At 37.8% G+C, this 19,941-nt stretch overlaps 2 protein-coding genes across 2 annotated transcripts in view; one reads left to right on the forward strand and one right to left on the reverse strand.

Annotated features, from left to right (window-relative positions):
* Positions 1 to 1,691: 1,691 nt before the first annotated feature.
* Positions 1,692 to 2,625, reverse strand: gnu (giant nuclei). The gene is made up of 2 exons (XM_064688841.1): positions 2,466 to 2,625; positions 1,692 to 2,408 (listed from the first exon to the last, which is right to left on the reverse strand). The coding sequence occupies exons 1-2, from the start codon at positions 2,491 to 2,493 to the stop codon at positions 1,834 to 1,836; spliced, it is 603 nt and encodes a 200-aa protein (XP_064544911.1). The 5' UTR covers positions 2,494 to 2,625; the 3' UTR covers positions 1,692 to 1,833.
* Positions 2,626 to 4,697: 2,072 nt separating this feature from the next.
* The window catches only part of LOC135432906 (Ig-like and fibronectin type-III domain-containing protein 1), a 50,288-nt gene continuing 35,044 nt past the window's right edge, over positions 4,698 to 19,941 (forward strand). Inside the window, exon 1 of the mRNA XM_064688799.1 lies at positions 4,698 to 5,214. The gene's annotated coding sequence lies outside the window, so the exon portion shown is untranslated. The remainder of the gene's footprint in view (positions 5,215 to 19,941) is intronic.

Raw genomic sequence — 19,941 nt, forward strand, 5'->3', positions numbered from 1 at the left:
AATACTGCCAACAGGCAGAATAAAATGTTAAAATGTTAAAAATACTAAAAATACCATGAACAGTTAAGTCGAAATACAACAATGAGTCTGTTGTTACAGTGTACTCTGCAACTAAAAGCCAATCAAGCCACAGTTACTGCGAGTTGCTTGCAATAGAAATTGGCCAAAATAGTGTTATTGCTTGAAAGCCTTTTTGCTATTTAAGATGCCAACTAAATTCAACAATTACACGCCCATGATGCTCTGTTTGAAGACATCGGACAAAGTCGGTATGACTGCAGATTTTCTAATTATTTTACCGTAAAATTTGTTCTAGCATTTCCCAACACAACTATTTACGCGCGCGTTTTAATTGGGATGGTAACATTTTGCCCATGCATCTATTCAATCGCGCGTACTCCTGCCCACCCCTCCCATGGCCCTAATTTTGTTGTTCTATAAATCTCATATATTAAAGAATTAACCCGGGGCCAAAGCAACCCAAGGCTAAAACTGCAAGTGGGCTAAGCCAACTAAGTTCGATGCTCAATCGACAAATTCGATCTTGTCAAAAATTCATATGACAGCATTGAAGTTGACAAAACAGTCAAAACAAAATAATTTATAATTATTATTTTTAACACCCACTTTTGATTTATACATATATTTTTCTTTATTATTACTTTTTTTCATTGTGAATAATAACAAATTAAATAAACAAATAGAATAATTGACAGTTGCTGATGAATTTGAGCCGGCGACTGCTCGCTTATTAGTCCGACGACTCGTTTGCAAAGCACAGATATATAGCTGTGTGTAATTAGCGAAGCCCAGATTTACTGTTTACTCTGACCCAAATGGAAAATAACAGTCAAAATTTTGTCTTCGTTGTTTTTAAGGTTAGGTCTGTGCCTAAGTCATCATTCCTCCAGTCAGTTAGTCGGTCAGTACAAAATCTCTTATATATAGAGCAGCATTCAGAATTCGACTATTATAGAAAAAGTGGGCCAGATACTAATGACTGTTAGGTTGATAGACATACCTTACATCCTTTTATTCAAGGGTGCTGAAGGTTGTCGAACCTTTGGTATGTATGTTCTTGTTGCTACCAGAGTGATTTAGCAGGCAGTGTCCGACTTAGAGATACCCTTTACCTAGCTTCAGCTGCTGTAACAAACATTCGCACTTCTATACACAAACATAAACAAGCGCAGTCGCCGACAATGCGGACTTTAGACCGCGGCATTGCTTATACGTTATAAACAACAATATAAATAGTATTTATTTATATTTATAAAAAACTGCAAACAATGTTCGATTTATTTGCAAATTTCAACACATTTCAGGCACAAAAATATCAATAGGTTTTTTGTGCTCGGGAATAGATCAAGTATTTCTAATACCCGAACCCAATGAGCTTGTGAAAATGTGTGTAACAGACAGAAGCATCATAAAGTATATATTTATTCCTGATCAGCATCAAAAGCTAAGTCGATCTAGCCATGTCAGTTCGTCTGTCTGTCCGTCTGTATGTATGAACGCGTCAATCTCCCTAGTGCCTCATAGTACGAGCTTGTGTACACAGATCCAGAATATTTAATTTTTTGGGTACCTGTCCCCGTTCCCCTCAAAATGAATCCATGTCGTGCTCTCCAGGCTCTGTATGTTTTGTTTTCTTGGATTTATAAGGAATAATGCATTTTGAATTGAAATTGGTTTCACAAATGATCGACATATATATTCCGTAAAACAATTATTTCTTATCAATTAATTGGACACATATAAAATGGGGTACAGTAATGCAAATGGGGTACAGTAATGAAAATGGGTACAGTAATGAACGTAAAAACACAACTAGAAGAACTTTTTGGCGAATTTGATTACATCAATAGCTAATTTCAATTCCTTAACGCCTCGGACGCCAAGAGACTCCAGATCTTCCAATGTCATCTGTATGAGTATTTGCAGATCAATTTCTTGACGTGTAAACAATTCGGTCAAGTGCTCATTTCCAGTGCGACTCAGCAGGGAACTCACACGGGGACTGAGTGTAGGCTGATCCACCGGAGAGCTGCGCTTAAACTGACGTTTTGAATGGGCTTCTGCAACGGTTCCGCCAGTTTGTTGACTGGATTGGGAACGGGGCGTGGTTGTGCCAGTTTGAGACGCCGTGCTCTGAGCGGATGGCGAAAAAACAGATCGAATGCGCATAAAATCCTGCGAAAAGTGTTTTGGGCCCCAATCACCGGTTGAACCTCGTGTTGTTTCCACTGTTTGATGCGGCACGGTAAGATGGTTAAGCTTAGGCCTTCGAAATTTTATTTCGTTTTGTGACCTGCGCAAGTTTGGCCTAGTTGGCGACGGTGTATTATCAAAAGTGAACACCCGCGTCGTAAGTGGCGTTAGGGGCGTCAGTGGAGACCTAGGATCTGGGTGCAAGTTTTGATTTGAGCTAATGTTCATAGATCTAAATCGCTTTCATTTACCTCTCCAGGCACGATTATAGCGATCCATTATACTTTTCTTTTAAAATAATATTACAAGAGTTCAATAAAACTACGTTCAAAAAGGGAAATGCGACTGACAAGCTAAACTGTAAATTACATGCACATACCTTACATACGAAGACACACATGTGCCTATGCACACGCACACATGCATGCATTCACGCATATGATTTATATATTAGAAGTTGTACAGTCTGGCAGCCTTTTTCGCTAGTTGGCAACGCCCTCCACGATTCTGCTTACGGACAAAGCCTGTAATGCGATATCACTCAGTGCTTTCGAATTTGTAAATAGAGATATGAGTGAGCCGTTAATTTTTAACAGTTTGGAAACACACACTTGTATGTACTGACAAGGATAACACCACTAGGTCCGTTAATATATACTTTACACTATGCAAAAGGAATATGATAGTATATAATGAAACCGATATTTTTTTATAGACTAGGTACCTCTAAAAAGAAAATAGATTTATCAATTATTGAATTGGTCGGTCTTGTCCTTACACAACCGTTTCTCTAAAACTTTCGGTGTTTATTGTCCGATCTTTATAATATTTGTGGGGTATAAAAATGGCAATAAAATGTTTGGGCTGTGCGTTGATCACCAATTAGTTAGGCATTGAAAAAATGAACATGCTTTGCTAATGGCATACAAATGTAACGATTAATTCTTACAAGAACTCACACAAACTTTAGATATATGTAGGCATCAGTAAATACACAATTAGGTATCTCTACAAATTGTTATGTTAATCAACGTTTGTATACACAGCAATTAAACGTATTTTGAACTGAGTTTTCAAATCGTCAATTTTGCATTACCAAAAATTGCAAAAAATTTATATTATTATTGCGGTTCAATAAACTCAAAACAAAACATTTTTTATTGTAAATATATAGACAGATACTTCGTTTTAAGTTCAGGACTTGCGAATATATAACGTCTAATTAAAGCGAGTTTGGCGAGTTTTTTACCTTTTTTTTTATTTGGTCTGTTTAGATACTGCGCAGAAAGCTGTTGTTGTTGCGAAAATTGTTTGTATAGAAACTTGCCAGCTCAGACAGACGGTATATCTGTATGTGCATATATGGATACATGCATTCACATACATACATATATATACACAAAAAAAGCTAAGAGAAAATTCATGTTAAATATATAGCGAAAAACAAGTAAATAATAAAGAATGCAAATACATAAATATATAAATATGTATGTATAAAAACTTATACTTCAATGCATGTGTTTACAGTGTACCAATGATTTCTGCAATATTTAGTTTAGATATCCGAAAAACTAACATGCAAACAGTTAACAAAAAACTTTTAATGCAGCTTTTTGTCTGTTTGTTATTTTACAAACAAAAAAATGCATTATGTTTATACAACATTTTTGAACTATAAATTTAAAACACTTGCAGACAGGTAAAACCGACCTCATAATACCCCTTCAAATCATAAAAACTTTTTAAATGTACATTAACAGATTATGTTAAGCTTATGCTAACGATCTTCAGCAAATGTTAAATGGCATAAGCACACACACACACACACGTGAAACAGCTTCTCTCTTTTTTGAACACTGTTAATTTCCTAGACCTTTAAATGTAAATAAATCAGTTCTGTACACATCATTAGAGAAGCAGGTTAGCGTTGATTTACAACTTTATTGCGTTCTATTAAGCTCAGTATATTAGAAACAGCTATCGGAAAGTCAATTGAATTACATATTTAAAATTTTAAAATATAGCGAGGGCCGAATTAGTTTGTCTCCTATAAAGCTTCTGTAAAAATGCCAATCGGCATGCTTACACATACCCTTAAAAACGGGGTATAGTCATGTTGAGAATGCTCGCCTGCGTCAAATTTTTTTGCTATTTAGCGCATTGATTCTGCAAAAAGAATTAAGTATCCATAACTGAGATCTGCCATTGCAGTTGAACTTCAATATTTGCATCGCTCAGTTAGCCAACTAGTCCGCCCAACCAGCCATTGCCTTACACCGAGACTCAGGTTTCAGACTCGGCTCTTGTTGTTGCCGGCTTTTGCCAAAAACAGCTGAGCGACCGCCAGCTCAGTAGAACGAGAACCAGCTGCTTTGTGTTTATATTTCTGTCTGAAATTCAGCACATGCGCATAGCAATAGACACGAAGCTGAGCTTCGGCTACACAGGGCGCTTATAAAATTGTGGTTTGGCGCTTGGCGCTTCAGTCGTCTAACGGAGTTCAAACCAGCTGGGCAGAAAAGTTCTGGGGAGCTTTTTGGCAGCAGAGCTGCAGTCGTTCATTGTAAAGTCGAGTTTCGAGTTTTTTGCGAACATTTTTGCCCGTCGCAGCAGCAGTAGCCGCAGCAACAGCAACAGCAACATCAGCCGCCAAACATAAACAAGTGCGTTCAAAATCGCTGTGGAAATATAAATGACGCATTCGTGCCGTTCTGTTATGCTGAGGTGCACAAAAGAGCCATAATAATTAATAACAACAAAACTATTTTGAAACCAACGGGGCAATCGCCATTGATTAACCATTCTAAAAGTTTGCCAGCCGTGTTCTGAAACACGAAAATAGCCAGTGAAGTGTTAAAAAACAACAACAACAACAACAACAAAAATTAATAAAAATTGGAAACATATACATACATATGTACGTATGCCTATGTGTGTGTGTTGCCTATACATACATAGTACTTGCGAAACACATTGCTACGCCTGAACAAAAGAACTGAGGTAAGTTTTTGTTAGTTTTATTTTTTTTTTATTTTTGTTCATGCAAATTAAATTAAGCAATTAAACAGAAGAAAAAAATGCAACTGTGTTTTGTTTACTTAGGTTAGGTTACCTAACCTAACTCTGTTTACTTGCATACAAATGTCGACGTTTATTTGGTCTATTGCTTTATGGGGCCTCTCATATGGCAAAGTCGATTGCAAAAATTTCCAATGCGCAACAATTAAAATTTATTAAAGCTCAATTCTCTTTAACTTGACACTTGCTTGTTGGTTGTCATTACAAGCGAATAGTAAAAGTGTTAATAGGTATGTAATGTTTACAAATGTATTCGTAAGTCTGTGCATTATCTCCCCCTATGTCATAAATTTAATTGAATAACAAAAAAAGCGCAAAAGCCGCAGCGACTAGCGACAGCCTCAACAATCAAAAGTAGAAGCCAGTTGCATAGAGTGTGTCTTTTGATTTGATATTATTTAGGCCTTCAAACGATATACAATGGAACGTAGCCATAGCCCGGGCTTAGTTCAAGGAAAAATGTGAGAGAGGTCTTAAAAATAGAGGCGGCAAGTGTGCATACTACTTATTTTACTTGTGTACCAAGTTTTGCTATGCACACATATTTGAATATCTCTGTTTGCATAAGTTAATTATTGTGGATATACCGAAGATAATGTACCCTCGCAGATTCGTTAAGCCAATTGCTTGTGTGGGCTCAAAATCTGAAACTAACCGCAATTGAAATTCAAGATCTCTAAGACAAAGTTGAGGAAAATATTGTTTTTGATAAATATCATTTGAGAGAAACAGATCTATATTAGTTCACAAAGTTAAGAGGTAGTAACTTTGCAAGAGCAATGATCCTAACCTCTATCAGAAAAGTTGGGCGACTCTTAGCAACCTCTATCAGAAAAGTTGGGCGACTCTTAGCAAACTTCAGACACCATTGACAGTCTCTCTCCATAAAATTATGTTAAGCATTATTATTATTATCATTATCATCATTATATATAGGGCTCGCGCAATGCCCGTCCGTCTGTTTATTTGAACGCACTTTAATAGGAGAATATAATCGTGTTTACCCGATACAGAGAAATGTTCAAGATAATATGGCTATGTCGTCCCCAGTTTTATAGCTAGATTGAGCAATTGTTGATCAAATATAATTGATGAGATCTACGTATAAAGATCGATTTGAAACACACCCACTGGAAGCATGGCAAATCAAACCATTTTGAAAATAAATATTTAAAACTATAATGCAGTTTTCACCTGTTTCCACCTGATTGTAACATTCCTACTGGATTTAAATCTTAGGGAATCGAAAGAGCACTTGCAAATAGACTTAAGTATTGAACGTATTGAGTATCTACATTGACTTGTCTATTCCCTTGATAAACACAATTATTTACACTTTCGGAAAGGCTTCTGCACTTAAAGATAATAATCTTTAAAAGTTGGTCAGGAATGTTAGAAGGCAGTTGCATAGTCACATTTTATATTGTTTTGATTTCTGCCTTCTAAGATGTTCGTTCATACACATATCACAATACATGAGATCAAAGTGTAAGATCCAATATCTACTTTTGAATTAAGCTCAATTTTAAAAGCAAATACCTTTTCTTCGATCGCCCTTGGGGGTGAAATGAGGCTAAATTCGAAATCAAAAACATTCGAACCGAATTCAGAAAATAGATACATATATGGAAACAACTATGAATCTTGCAATGGGATGCAACCAACTTAACAATATTCTATTAAAGAAATACACTTTATACGAGTTGGGTAAACATTAATCGATATTTCAAGTTAGGAACTCCAATCTTTGGATAGTAGGACTAAGCGGCAGAGTTTTTGAGTTGCATAATATACATAATTATCTGATAGTACGTAATATCACAATAAGCATAGAAAAGTACTTGAATAAATTCCAGCATACATATGTAGTAAATGTAGTAAATGTTGCTGATTTTGGTCCGAGTAAGTGTAGCGCTGATTGCAGTCATGTCTAAAAATGTCTGACTTGGGCAATTTCTTCAGGCTTTCGTTTTCTGATTTGAGCATTGGCGATGGAAAAGTTGATTGGGTCACACAGCACGGAAGTGCAGTAAATTCGCAGGAAACATAAAGGATATGACAAATTTGGGATAGAGTTTGATTTTTATTACACTTTTGCGGCGCCAATTGACAATTTGAGGTGCTTTTTAGCACATTCGGTTTATTTAAGAATCAAGCGAAGACCTCCTCCGAAGATCCTGCCATAAGCCATCCGGTCACGCCCACGCCCACTCCCGCCTCCAAATTTAAAATATTACTTCATCTGCATGGCATTGCCGGAGATTAAAAACCTCTCCTATTTACGCTTCAACCTATATTCCTTATAGGTAAATATATTCCTTAAGGTATACCCATTAAATGGAACCTATTAAAAGGGGTTCGAAGCTGGCAAATCCCGACTTAAGCACACTTACTTCTGGTAAGCACATATTCATAAATAAAAAGTAAATTGAAGTTTAAAGTAAAGTGTAAACCTGGTAGAATAAGTGGATCCTACATACATAAATTAATCATATTATGTACATATATATATAGTCGAATGTATAAATACTTGCCTAGACGTTTCGTTTCTGAACAATAGTAAAAATCTGGTAATTATTTGTATGACTGCCTACTGACAAATCACTCAGATACAAACTAACACTTACATATAGAACAATATGTACCGAAAGACAATTTGTGAACAAGCCGAAAAAACACTGTGAAAAACATGCCTTCAGTTATTTATTTGTTTAGTTGAACACTTTGAATAACAAGTAATGGTGTTCAATTCGCGAGTGCCCGCCTAGGAGATACCCTGTAACCAGCGCCAAGCTTCCATTACAAGCATTCCAGCTTTTTCTTATACATATACATACAACTGCGATGAATTGTGGAAGTTCGGTGCTTATAGTCCGATCCAGATGGAATGTCCAGGTCTGTATATGCCAAGCGCAAGGCTTTAAATTTTGGGGCAACGGAACGGGGAAATGGATTAAGCCAAAAGGTAATTATTTGTGATCTGTGTATACTATAGCTCTTATAGTCTCAGAGATTGACGCGTTCATACAGATGGAAGCACAGAGAGAAACACAAACCCTGATAAAGAACATCCTGCCTGTTACATACATTTGCATAAGACCATTAAGCCCTTTTTTGCCCATCAATGGGCACAGGGTATACAAATACATTAAGCTACTTTAAGGCGAACTGTGTCGACCGTAAGGATACGAGAATGAGTAAAGGAAGCTCAAAGCAGAGTATGAGAATAACAGTCCAAAAGGCAAACGGGTGACGAATACGCATATTCATATGCAGGACGATGACAACTCTTCAGACTTGTCAGTTGAAATAAATGGGCATGGTTTAACTATATGGAATCATGCGCGAAACGGAAGCACTTAATGGATGGATGTTTGGCTGGGCGGCTTGGTAATAGATTGGCTGGGAATAGTCAGAACTAAAGAACAGTACTAGCCTCTGTTATTGGGAAATACAACAACTTGAGAGTTAAGCAATATTTGGTGGATATACGAACGAGCTCTATGAGTCGCATGCTCTCAGCCGCCAATCGTCATCCATGTCTAATTTTAGATGCTAGAAAAAGCTGCAAGAATGTCTGAGAATCACAAAACAGTCAAGTTGATTCAGTCTATTTGATGCCCGATAAACTCATTTAGCTCAGGGACTATAAGATCGATATTAAATATTTTCCATTAAATTCCAATTGCGGTTATATGCTATTTGGATTATCATGATTTTCGTAATATAACGAGCTGATCTAACCAAATAATATAATTTGTATACAGTTTTTTAAGGAATGACATGATATATGTATACACATACTGATACACACAACTTTTTGGATATAGAAAACGTTTTTAATGTTTTGGGGCTTTACGATTTAAACCAACTTTTTATCTGCAGTTTCTGTTTGGTTTTCCACATTCATGAACGCCTTTGTTTGCTTAAATCCTTGGTTTGACACATATTTTCAATAGTGAAAAGAGACAATTCCATTTTGGAAGGCAAATATTGTTAGATATGATTGTTTTTATGAGCAAATGATTTGTTTTAATACTCGATTTATTGTCAAAATTATATAGAAATTCCGGGTTCAATGCAAAACCTGTTTATAGTCTGTGTCATTAAAACAAGCAAACAAAAAGCAAGGGGTTAGTTCATGGTGAAAAAGAGCAAACACACTATGCAAAATTAGTAACTCGGTGTGTGAGATTTGTGTTGCTAACACTTTGTTAAAGGGCGTCACACGGGGTTGGCCCAAATGACACTTTTTTTTCGCGGCCGCTGAGCTTTTCAAATGCATTCTTTCCAGTTGCAACTATTGCACTGGGGAGCCAGCGCCATGTTGCAATTATTATTTCCGGCTCGCAGCGAAACACAAAATGAGCAGGAAGGGAATACGCGCCAAAGTACGGCCGTGTAAAAAATGAGGTCCGCAAAAGCCCAGCCGCAAACGGCACAGCCTCAATTCAAACCCAGAGCCGTCATCAGCACCGAAAAGTGTTCCACTGCAGCCGGCAGCTCCGTTTCCGCTTTTGTTTGTGCGCGACGCATAATTTGCGAGACAAACATGCAAAAATGTCAGCAGTCAAAGCACACATACATGTATGCGCACACACGCACACACACTCACACAGATATTCACACACATTTATGCAGACACTTTGGCGCGCATTCCCCCAGCAATTTGAAGTGCAAAGTGGAGTTGAGGCCTGGAGGGGATCATGTGCGCTCCAAGACGTACCGTTTATCTTGCGCTGGGCGTCCGGCGAACTCGTTGCAGCGGAAGAGCAACTGTGCTGGGATTTTGCCTGGGATGGGGCGTACGAGGAATGCACATGGCCCTCTCGACTAGTGTGAATGTTTTTTAGGCGTTTCTGGTTTGTTTATGATTATAAGTTTATGTTCAAAATGAAATTTGCAATGAGGATTTGCCTTTGCTGCTTTTGGCCACGGATACAACAGCAAAAACATGGTTTCCGAAGTTTACAATCTCCCGCCAAGTAACCCAGGAGGAGTGCAGTGGGCAGTGCCCGACTAAGAGTTGCCCTGACTGTCTTTTTTCAATTCCCTTATCGTTATGAAGCAGCATATAGAAACTCTTTGGCATAGTTCGAGCTTGAAATAGCTTAAATATAATATTTATAAAGAAATTCAAATTACAGGGTATGAGCTGGCTAGAGAGCAGTGACTTCTAAGCTTGCTTGGGCAGAACCCTTTTTTTTTTTAATTATGGAAACAGTTGAAATTAATTTGCAGCAAAGATATAGAGACTCATATATTTCTTACAGTTTTGTTTGAAAACATTGAGGTTCTTATAAACAAATAAGCTGCTTAGTGCGTTGCCTTTTGTTTCCTTCACTTAACACTTGTAACTTGATCCACTGCGAAAGGGAACACGTCTAACACATTCCATTGAAAACTGTATCCGATGTCTACACATTTTTCCGATGGATTAGAGAAAATTGCTAGAAATTAAACTACTGGCTAAATAACCTTGAACTCAATTTTTCAGCCATATCGGTGGATTAACCGAAAGGGAAATAGCGGAAAAGTATTATTTTAAGCCTTTCGATCGACGCTCAACACATTTCAAAGATTTGTGTACAATGTCAGTTGAAACGAGGGGTTCAGGGGTAAAGTGTTAAAAAACTGCTACAATTACAGGAAAAAAACAATTGCCTCAGTCAAAACCGCAAATTACCTGCTAGTATTTAAAATGCGGTCCAAGTAAAAAATAATAATAAATAAACGAAAACATAAAACATCCCAATATTAGGCGTTCCATGTCGAGTGGTCGACTTCGGTGAAATATTACGTAGTTGTGTTACTTACTGCGCGACAAATGTTTATTTACATTTTCGACTGACCATCACATTTTTCTATGTGTGTGTTTTGAACGAATCCATTTGGTATTTTTGCTCGCTTCACTTCACATTTCGCTGAGATTTAATCGAATTTCCAGCTAATAGTTTGAGCATATACAAATTTAACTACTTTACCAAAGGTGAATATTGGGAAAATGAAATTGGAAGCTACTTTAAGCAATCTCCAGCTATATGGGAACGGGTCTATAGTTGTTATATGAAAAGTGAGACAATCTATTAAGTTTTCTCCGAATTTCTCGCAAACAATCGTTAAAATAATAACAATGATACAAATATAATATAAAAATTGTTTACAGTAAATATTGTTTTTATTTAGTTTTTTATTATTAGTAGTTGTGCATGCCGTAACAGATTTTCTAAAAATCTACATTTTTTTATTTATAAAACATCACTTATTTTCTAAGATAAATTTATATAAAATATCTTCCGTTTCCAGCGGGGTTAGATCCCTAAGCTTAGCTCACCACTTTACGTAACTGATTGGGGAATTTATATATAAGAGAAAAGAGCTTAAATAATTGTAACGGCATCTCGTCACTTCCGACAAAGCTCTCTTACTTATTTAACTTATTACTAATTGTTTGTCCGATAAAATCACACGACTGAATTTATCAGCAAAGTACACTAATTTGGCTGCTAAGAGGTTGCTATTTTGCATAAAAACTTTGACTAGTGTTTTTACTTGGAGGTCGAATTTTTCAAAGCCCCGTCTTAATGCTAACTTTTGACCAAGAGGGAAGCTCTCGTCAGTACTTATTTGAGCTCTCCGTTAGTCAAGACAATTTGTTTTATGGACTAACGAGTATTTCCCGACCTAAGTTTGTTTTGTTAAACATTTTTCGTTAAACATGTTTAATTTATCCGAACTATTTAAAGTTATATTTAACATATATATTTGAAAATAAGTTTGAAGCCCATCGAGCTATGAACCAAAAGTGGGCTGATCCCCAATCAGTCAGTCAATCAGTCAGTCAGTCAGTCAGTCAGTCAGTCAATCAGTCAGTCAGTCAGTCAGTCAGTCAGTCAGTGAGTTATTCAGTCAGACGGTCGGTCAATCAGTCAGTCAGTCAGTCAATCAGTCAATCAGTCAATCAGTCAGTCAGTCAGTCAGCCAATCAGTCAGTCAGTCAGTCAGTCAGTCAGTCAGTCGGTCCGTCAATCCGTCAATCAGTCAATCAGTCTGTCGGTCAGTCATTCAGTCAGTCAGGTGGAACAAATAGCTTTATATTTAGATTTATATTATTTATAAGCCTATAAGCTTGGTGTTCTCTTTTGTAGATGCTCTCCCTTAACGATTTGTTCTTAAGTTAAGTATGAGGAGTAACATTTGTATGATTGTATCAACATATGTATGTGCATTTAGGGGCTAAGCATATTATGCGCGAAAGTGCATTTTTAATGAAACCGTGAACTTTCATTCAAACTTTCAGAGCGTCCCACTTTGTAAATATACGTTGCGAAAAAAATTCAACTTTTTACGCTCCATTAAATTTAATTAATTTTCATTTGCGATAAATTTTGTCTTTTGTTATACCCCGTAAAATCTGAGTAAACTGGGTAAAATGGACTTGTTTCAAGGTGTATAACAAAAATAATGAAAAAATCGCAGATCTAATGGACTGATATATACAAGATATTTATTATGGATCAATATACTCCCCAGTTCCCACGGACAATTTCCGCTTGTGTTTTTGTGCATGTATAAATATAGCTAATAAGAAACGTATGTGTGTTACAGAGTATCTCGTCGTCGGATACCCGCGTCCACAGCACTCTTGTGCTTTTGTGAGATGCTGTTGTCAGACAATGTCGTCGGAAGCGGGGGGCATGGCGATAGGGATGAAAACGCGAGCAATGAAAAGTAGCGCTGCGAGTGACATTAGAAAAATTAAATTTAAACAAAAGCTCTGCAACTACTTAGTTAAAGACGTCGAATGCCAAGCAAACTATAACTACCTTCAAATTTATATCATTTCATAATAGTATTTCACTTGCCAATAAACGAGACAAAGAATGGTATCTGGACAGCAGAAATGTTGCTCCTCAACGGAGCCCTTACATATTGCAGCACTCATTATTATATGGGACAGAGGCTCTGGCTTAATGTATATTGCAACTTTACTTTCTTTGTACTTCTCTCTGGCTTTTCTCAGTATTTTTGTTATATACAAATTTTTGGAGTAGCTGCTCGCCTATCTTGCAAACTTTTGCCTCGCTACTTCTTTGAGCTGTGTGCGAGCACTTATTTCTTCTCTGATGGTCCGCCCCCAATTCTCGTATATAGAACATATCTATGCCATCTCAAAGGTTTGGATGTGCGTTTCGCCTGTTGTAGCTGCTTTTGTTTTTCGCTGACTGAGACGCTTTACTGTTGCAGTTTTATGCTCAAAGTAAAATTAATTTGCACAGCCGTTTTTCATTTGGTTAGTCGCTTCAATATAAATTGTTTGTGTTAGGTGTTTGTTTTTCCGGCTGCGTTCCTTGCACATTTTATCAAAATTGCATTGAACCCACTCTCCCGTCCCACTCTCGTCCAACTCTGATACAGCGAAAAGGCGCAACAATTCGCTTGGAAATATATATGTTTTTTATTCCCGTCCAACACCATTCAGGCCATAAAACTACATTCAAATCGTGCGTCTCCTTTCGTGTAAAATGTAGCATTTGGGCTTTGTCTAGCTATTACATTGCATTGCTTAAGGGACTTGAATCATTTTATGCTCTTTTCACAAAGTGAAAACGAGTATATGGCCATTACGTTGCATTCTTTAAAGGACTTGAATCATTTTATGCTCTTTTCACAAAGTGAAAACGAGTATATTTATATTACATGGCATAGCGAGTGTATGGGCATTTCCTTGCCTTACTCAAAGGACTAGAATAATTCGTTTTCGTTTGGGTGAACAGAGTATATCAAAGTTAAATCGAGTATATAGGGTTTGTAGGTCTATCTGTCTATGTTGATATTAAAAAAATAACTTTGAACCTTGGCTTGTTTTCATTAGTCTAATCTAGGGATGGGCGGACCGTGAATAGCTCCCAAATGTGGCAGATATCTAACCTATTATCTTCTTTATATATCGAAAATTGGTAAAATAGGTAATCAAGAATGCTTTTTTGATGTAAACAATCGGTAATTAGACTTTGGACAGAGTAATATGATGTCGGTTGAAAGTCAATTAATTATTTTCAAGAATCGGAATAGATAATTTGACATGAAAGCCTTTACCAAAATCAGTCCAATTCTACTTCGATCTAATGCAGGAACACAGAACACATTAGGCTAACCAACTTATATAGTGCATAGAATACATAAGTAGTATCTCTAACTATTGCATAGTTCCAAATAAGAACCATATAGACTATATGAAAAACCCAACATTCATACGTCTTCGCATTCCTTTACGCTCAATAAGCTTCCCTGGCGATTATAATATGTATCAATATATTTATTAGCATTGAAGCAAACAAAGTCGTAGACATTAAAGCAAAATCGCTTGCTTAAGGCAAATTCCAAGTACGTAGATAATATCCAGTCGATATTTTATTTCATGTTGCATCAAAAATAAACCACTCGACCCAAAATTATGCCCCAAAGCGAATTGCAATTGGCGTCGGGCTACTGTTTCTCTTGCCGCCCATTTATAACTCCTTCTGGGAGTGAACCAGGCCGTAAAGTCCTGGCAACAACAAGAACAACAAACAATTTATAGACAAAGTTTAGCCCGGCTAAACAGTAGGATGCTTTGCGTTTGCTCGCGATACCTTCCTGGAATACACAAATATAATATTCATAAATTTAATACGAACAAACACTTTTCGCATATTTCGTGCGCCTCAGCTCCTCCTCCTCCTCCTCCTCCTCCTCGGTCTGGTGTCTTCTGCTCCTATCACGTTTATCGCGGAGGTGACGTCAAGTACGACTCTTGGAAAAATGTTTGCATTTTGTTTTGGTTTCAGTTTGCATTCTGTTTCTTTTTGCGGCGCATATATTTTTCGTTTGTGGTGGCAGCTGGAATAGTAAAATAAATAATTCATAATGCAAATAGGCCATAAACTGAGGAAAACTGATGCTAAGGCAACCACGAAATATTCGAAGGAAGAGCACAGATGGCATGGCTATATCCTTTTTTTTTTGGCTAGGTATTTAGCTGTCTTCTAGAATCTATTCTAGAACCAAAGATCAGATTAACAATTGACGAGATGAAAAAAAAATAGTATAATGAAAAACAAAGCACGTTCTCAATATAATTCTCACAAGGACTAGGGCCTACTTACTTTCCACAGCCTTGTGCAATATATAATTCTTGCATATTTAATTTATGTACTTTTTAATATAATCGTTATAAATCTCTCCCCTTATACAAAATGAGCAAGTAAGAGTTCTCTAGTAGGGAATGTCCGACTCGGGGATTCTCTGAATGGAAGATACTTGATGTGTATATACTTTTATAGAACCTACATGTCGAATTTGGTGACTCTAGGCATTAAAACCAAAGAGATTACCCCAAAAAAAAAGGATTTCGATAACGATTTTTATCGATTGGTTGGAAACGGGGCAAGTGATCGATTACGTTATCAAGTCTCTAGCTCTTACAGGTTCTGACATCGACAGACAGAAGGACGGATGGGCAGACGGACATGGCTATACTGATTTCTTGTCATTTCCGCCTTGATGTCCGTCCGGAAGTCTGTCTGTATATTAAGTAAAAACCTCCCCCTGTCAATTTGAAGAACTTTGTTATAGCCGTATTTAAACATTTCCCGAGTATAAAGAGCGTAAATAACTTTCTTCACTAGATACATGAGTCCAAAAATTTGACTGCATGACTCATAAACTGCAGGAAATATTGTTTTAATGATTCACAGAACATGGTATTTGGAAAAATAGTAGATAATCTATAATCTAGTTGTCAAATTAAGATGTATCTTTATAGTTAAATATTATACCCTATACCCATTAATAATACTTTGGCATAGGGTATAAAAATGCTAAGCCGTTTGGGGTGCGGCGGGTCTAAAATAAAATAATCAAATGTAGAAAAGGCAAGTAGGAAGAGGAATAAGCAAGCGTAATCGCTGAACAGCACACAACATGGAAAAAAATGCAACTAAATCGGATTAAGAGAGCTCAGGGGCTAAAGCGACTGGGCAAAGCGCAAAGCCAACCGCTGAACTGTTCTTTTGCGAGCTGCTAAAAGAGATACAAATTGCAATAAGACGGCATTTTATAGTTCAACGATGGATTTACGATGTTGCACGACTTTGAACTACATTTGTCGAGGTTGAATCGACCAAAAGACCTGCCGTCGCTTAAGTTTCCCAGCCCTATACTATATATATATATATATATGTATATACGGGCACTCAAAAAAAGTCTAGTTTGTTAACAGCTGGGTGTTCGGCCTGGGGTTGTTGTTGGCGTTGTTTGCCAGGATGCTGCACTTGCTTGTGCGATAGACCGTTGCGAATGCGTCGATAAACTGCGAATGCAAAGTTGCAACTCGGCGGAAGGCGCACCAGATGAAGTATGTGGATCCAACTGTGAGGGCCATCAAAAGGAAGCGAAAGCGCAAAGCAAACTGCGGCCGTAAAAGAAGTGCCGTAGTTGCAACAAAATTGCAGGGTTCTAAAACGTTTTACGCCTTCGCGCAACTTTACCAGCCGGCCAGCCAAGGAAATTACGGATTTAAATTAGCGGCCCTCAATCTCAATCTAAGTTCTGTCAAAGCGCCTGCCGCTCCTCTCAACCGCCAGCTAATGCGACTAATGGCAGCCCCTTCCCCCTCCCCCTACCCCTCCCCCCGCACACTCGACCGCTAGGCCCACTTTTATGCAATTTAATCAACTTATCGGGTGGGCGAAATGCACAAGTGTTTTTAACGAACCTCGTTTAAGTGGCCCGCCCCTAGAGTATTCAATGATTTTTCAAATGTTCTCTCTAATGGAATGCTTCATTCATTAGCTCTGCTGCATATTTGGGGCTAATTTAGTGAGTTTTTTTTAATAGCGCTCGCTTTGCTAATGCTGCGTAGAAAGTTTATCTCTATTTCCCCCGATATTACGTTGTTTTTGTTTGGCATTTTTCAAACATACACAGAGTATTATATATATAAAATTACACATTTTATTAATATAATAAGCAAATATTCACTAACGATATACGTTGGTCAGACAGATTCAAAAAGTTTACGTAATTTACAATTTAAAACATGTAAGAGTGCTCTAGTTGGGAGTGACCGACTAGGGGATACCCTAAACCTTCTTCTACCCACACCAAATGCAGCTGGTGCTAGGAATTTTTACAAAATGAAAGATACTTGATTTGTATATATAATTCTAGAAGCTAAATGTCAAATTTGGCGACGCCAGCCATTAAAACCAAAGAGATTTGCTCAACAAATAGGATTTCGATATCGATTTGTCGGAAATGTTTGTACTGCGCGGAAACTAGGAAGACCTACATTCAATTGCGGTCATACATGCGACTCAGCTATTGATGCTGGCCAAGAATATATATACTTAATGGCTTAGAAGATGCCTATCAAAATAATTTCCCCATTTTCACTAATTTTCAATGGATTCGCAGTATAAAAAGAAGAATGTGCTTGTCTGATATACTTAGTGTTCGACCTTCAAATACTTATTGTTTTGAATTTTGTAACTAATAATACAATACGATAACAGTTTACATAGAAAGAAAACAGTTTGTATATTCAATTCGTATAATCACAGAATCAATCACAAGTAATTGCTTAAAAAAAATGCATTTGAAATGAAAACAGCAACTCTTAAAGGCAGATTGCTCGACAATTGAGCACGGCTTATGTATGTATGTAAATAAATACAGATGTCTGTATGTAGGGATGTAAATATGTCGGACAGTGGACCGGTTTCAGTCAAGGTTATTACACATTTCTTTCAAGTACACCTTAGTTTTGCACCCTTTGCTACCCGAACCCAAATGGGTTTTCAAACAAGTTTTTGCAAAACTGGCTCGACAGCCGCTTGCATATATATTTATAAAATCATTCAAAGCGATAATAAAATCAATACAAATATGTGGAGAAAAACCACAGTTGTGTACTATGTACATTTGCTAAGCGCATCATTTTTCACACCTCACCGAAAATGACCCATGAGTAGTAGTTGGCAGTACCGAGCTACCCGAACGCTGCGCACCTTGCACGTGATGTAGAACTTTAAACAGATACAAGGTCAAGCGCATACAGCACCATAGCAAACCAGTTGGCGGCGAATGAGCCAAAAGCTAGCTAAATGCTATTCATACTTGGGCCGCTCGTCGAGCCAGTCGAGAAAAAATACTCAGCACTTAATAATTCACATCTCGAAAACAGCTGTTTACAATGGACAAATCGACGGTCGAGCGAACAGCAGCGCTTCAAGCCGCAAGTTGATTGCAATCCACCGTGCAAGTGTTTCGTACAGCCGGAGCCGATTTATTTGCATGGGCACAAACATTTTCGGATGTTTACCAAAGTGAAGTCAAACAGAAATCTTGGGGCCGGTTATGACAACGACTGTGATTGTCAATTACAAGGCTGCGCTACCTTGGTGGTTGAATTCTGCTGCGCATATTTTTGACTCTAGCTTCAAATAAAATCGCTTGCGCCTAATTGAAAATGAAAGCCATTGATTAAATATAGAGCTTAAGAAACCATCTGAAGAAACTGTTATAACAGAAAGATCATGCAATTTTTTGTGCAATTCTCTGCGTACTAAGTTACTCGTATGTACATACATGTATGTACATATGCATATGAATGTCAAATACAAATACATACATACACAAGTCTATACAAACAAGTGTAACCCACGATGTTTACAAACGCACATACATATGTGTACATATGTGATAGTGCTGCCAATTTAGCTATTTCCTGATATTAGCTACTTTTCTTTAGCTAGCTCGAAAAGTATGTGATCTACAGTAGAATAGGAGCTATTCCTTCCTATAAAACCCTGATAATTAGCTACCGATAGCGCAGCTTGATGATTTTGTCATCACTATTCATCGTCTCCCACCCAGGTACAATGTTAGGGATGTCCAGCTTAGTCATCTTTTGGAAAGCCTTGGCCCCAGGTTTATAATTGGAGGCGATTTCAATGCCAAACACTCCTGGTGGGGCTCGCGAACCAACAACCCCAAAGGACAAGCACTTTACCGATGCATTCAGAAAAAAGGACTTAGCTGCCACTCACCTGGTGAACCCACATACTGGCCCACGGATCTGCGCAAGATCCCTGACATACTGGACATTGCTATATCCAAAGGTATAGCTTCCAATAAAATAGAATGCAGTGTCAACGAGATCTTATTCTCCGACCACACCGCTGTTACACTACATATCAATACCCCGGTCGAGAAAAAAGCGTCGCGTAAAAGGCTGATTAAAAACAACATGGACATAGACAGATACAAAACACGGCTGCTAACCAGGGTCAACCCTAACCCCACACTTTCCTCTGCCGATGACATTGACAGTGTGGTAGCAGGCCTAACTCAAGAAATTCACAATGCTGCAGAGATAGCCACCCCGAGAAACAGCTTCAACCCTGGAACGCCAGTAAGAGACCTTTATCTTTGGACTCCTGAGGTGGCCGCTCTCGTTGCGAAAAAGAGGCGACTCAGGCGTAGTTGGTTCTCTACCCGCAGCCCATGGGATAAAAACCTCCTCAACAGAGCCACAAAACGCCTAAAGGAGCTTCTACAAGACTTGAGGAAGAGCGCCTTTGATAGGTTCCTAGAGGATCTCGA

This window comes from Drosophila montana, unplaced genomic scaffold, assembly GCF_035044405.1.
Source record: "Drosophila montana isolate Dmon_TW-CO22-7 unplaced genomic scaffold, ASM3504440v1 contig_3216_1, whole genome shotgun sequence".
NCBI lineage: Eukaryota > Metazoa > Arthropoda > Insecta > Diptera > Drosophilidae > Drosophila > Drosophila montana.

What these genes read in the sequence shown, in the direction of transcription:
- gnu (XM_064688841.1), bottom strand. Translation starts at nt 2,493, where the DNA reads ATGGATCGCTATAATCGTGCCTGGAGAG. An exon ending in CTATAATCGTGCCTGGAGAG is followed by an intron (nt 2,409 to 2,465) that starts GTAAATGAAAGC and finishes ACTTGCACCCAG; the next exon opens with ATCCTAGGTCTCCACTGACG.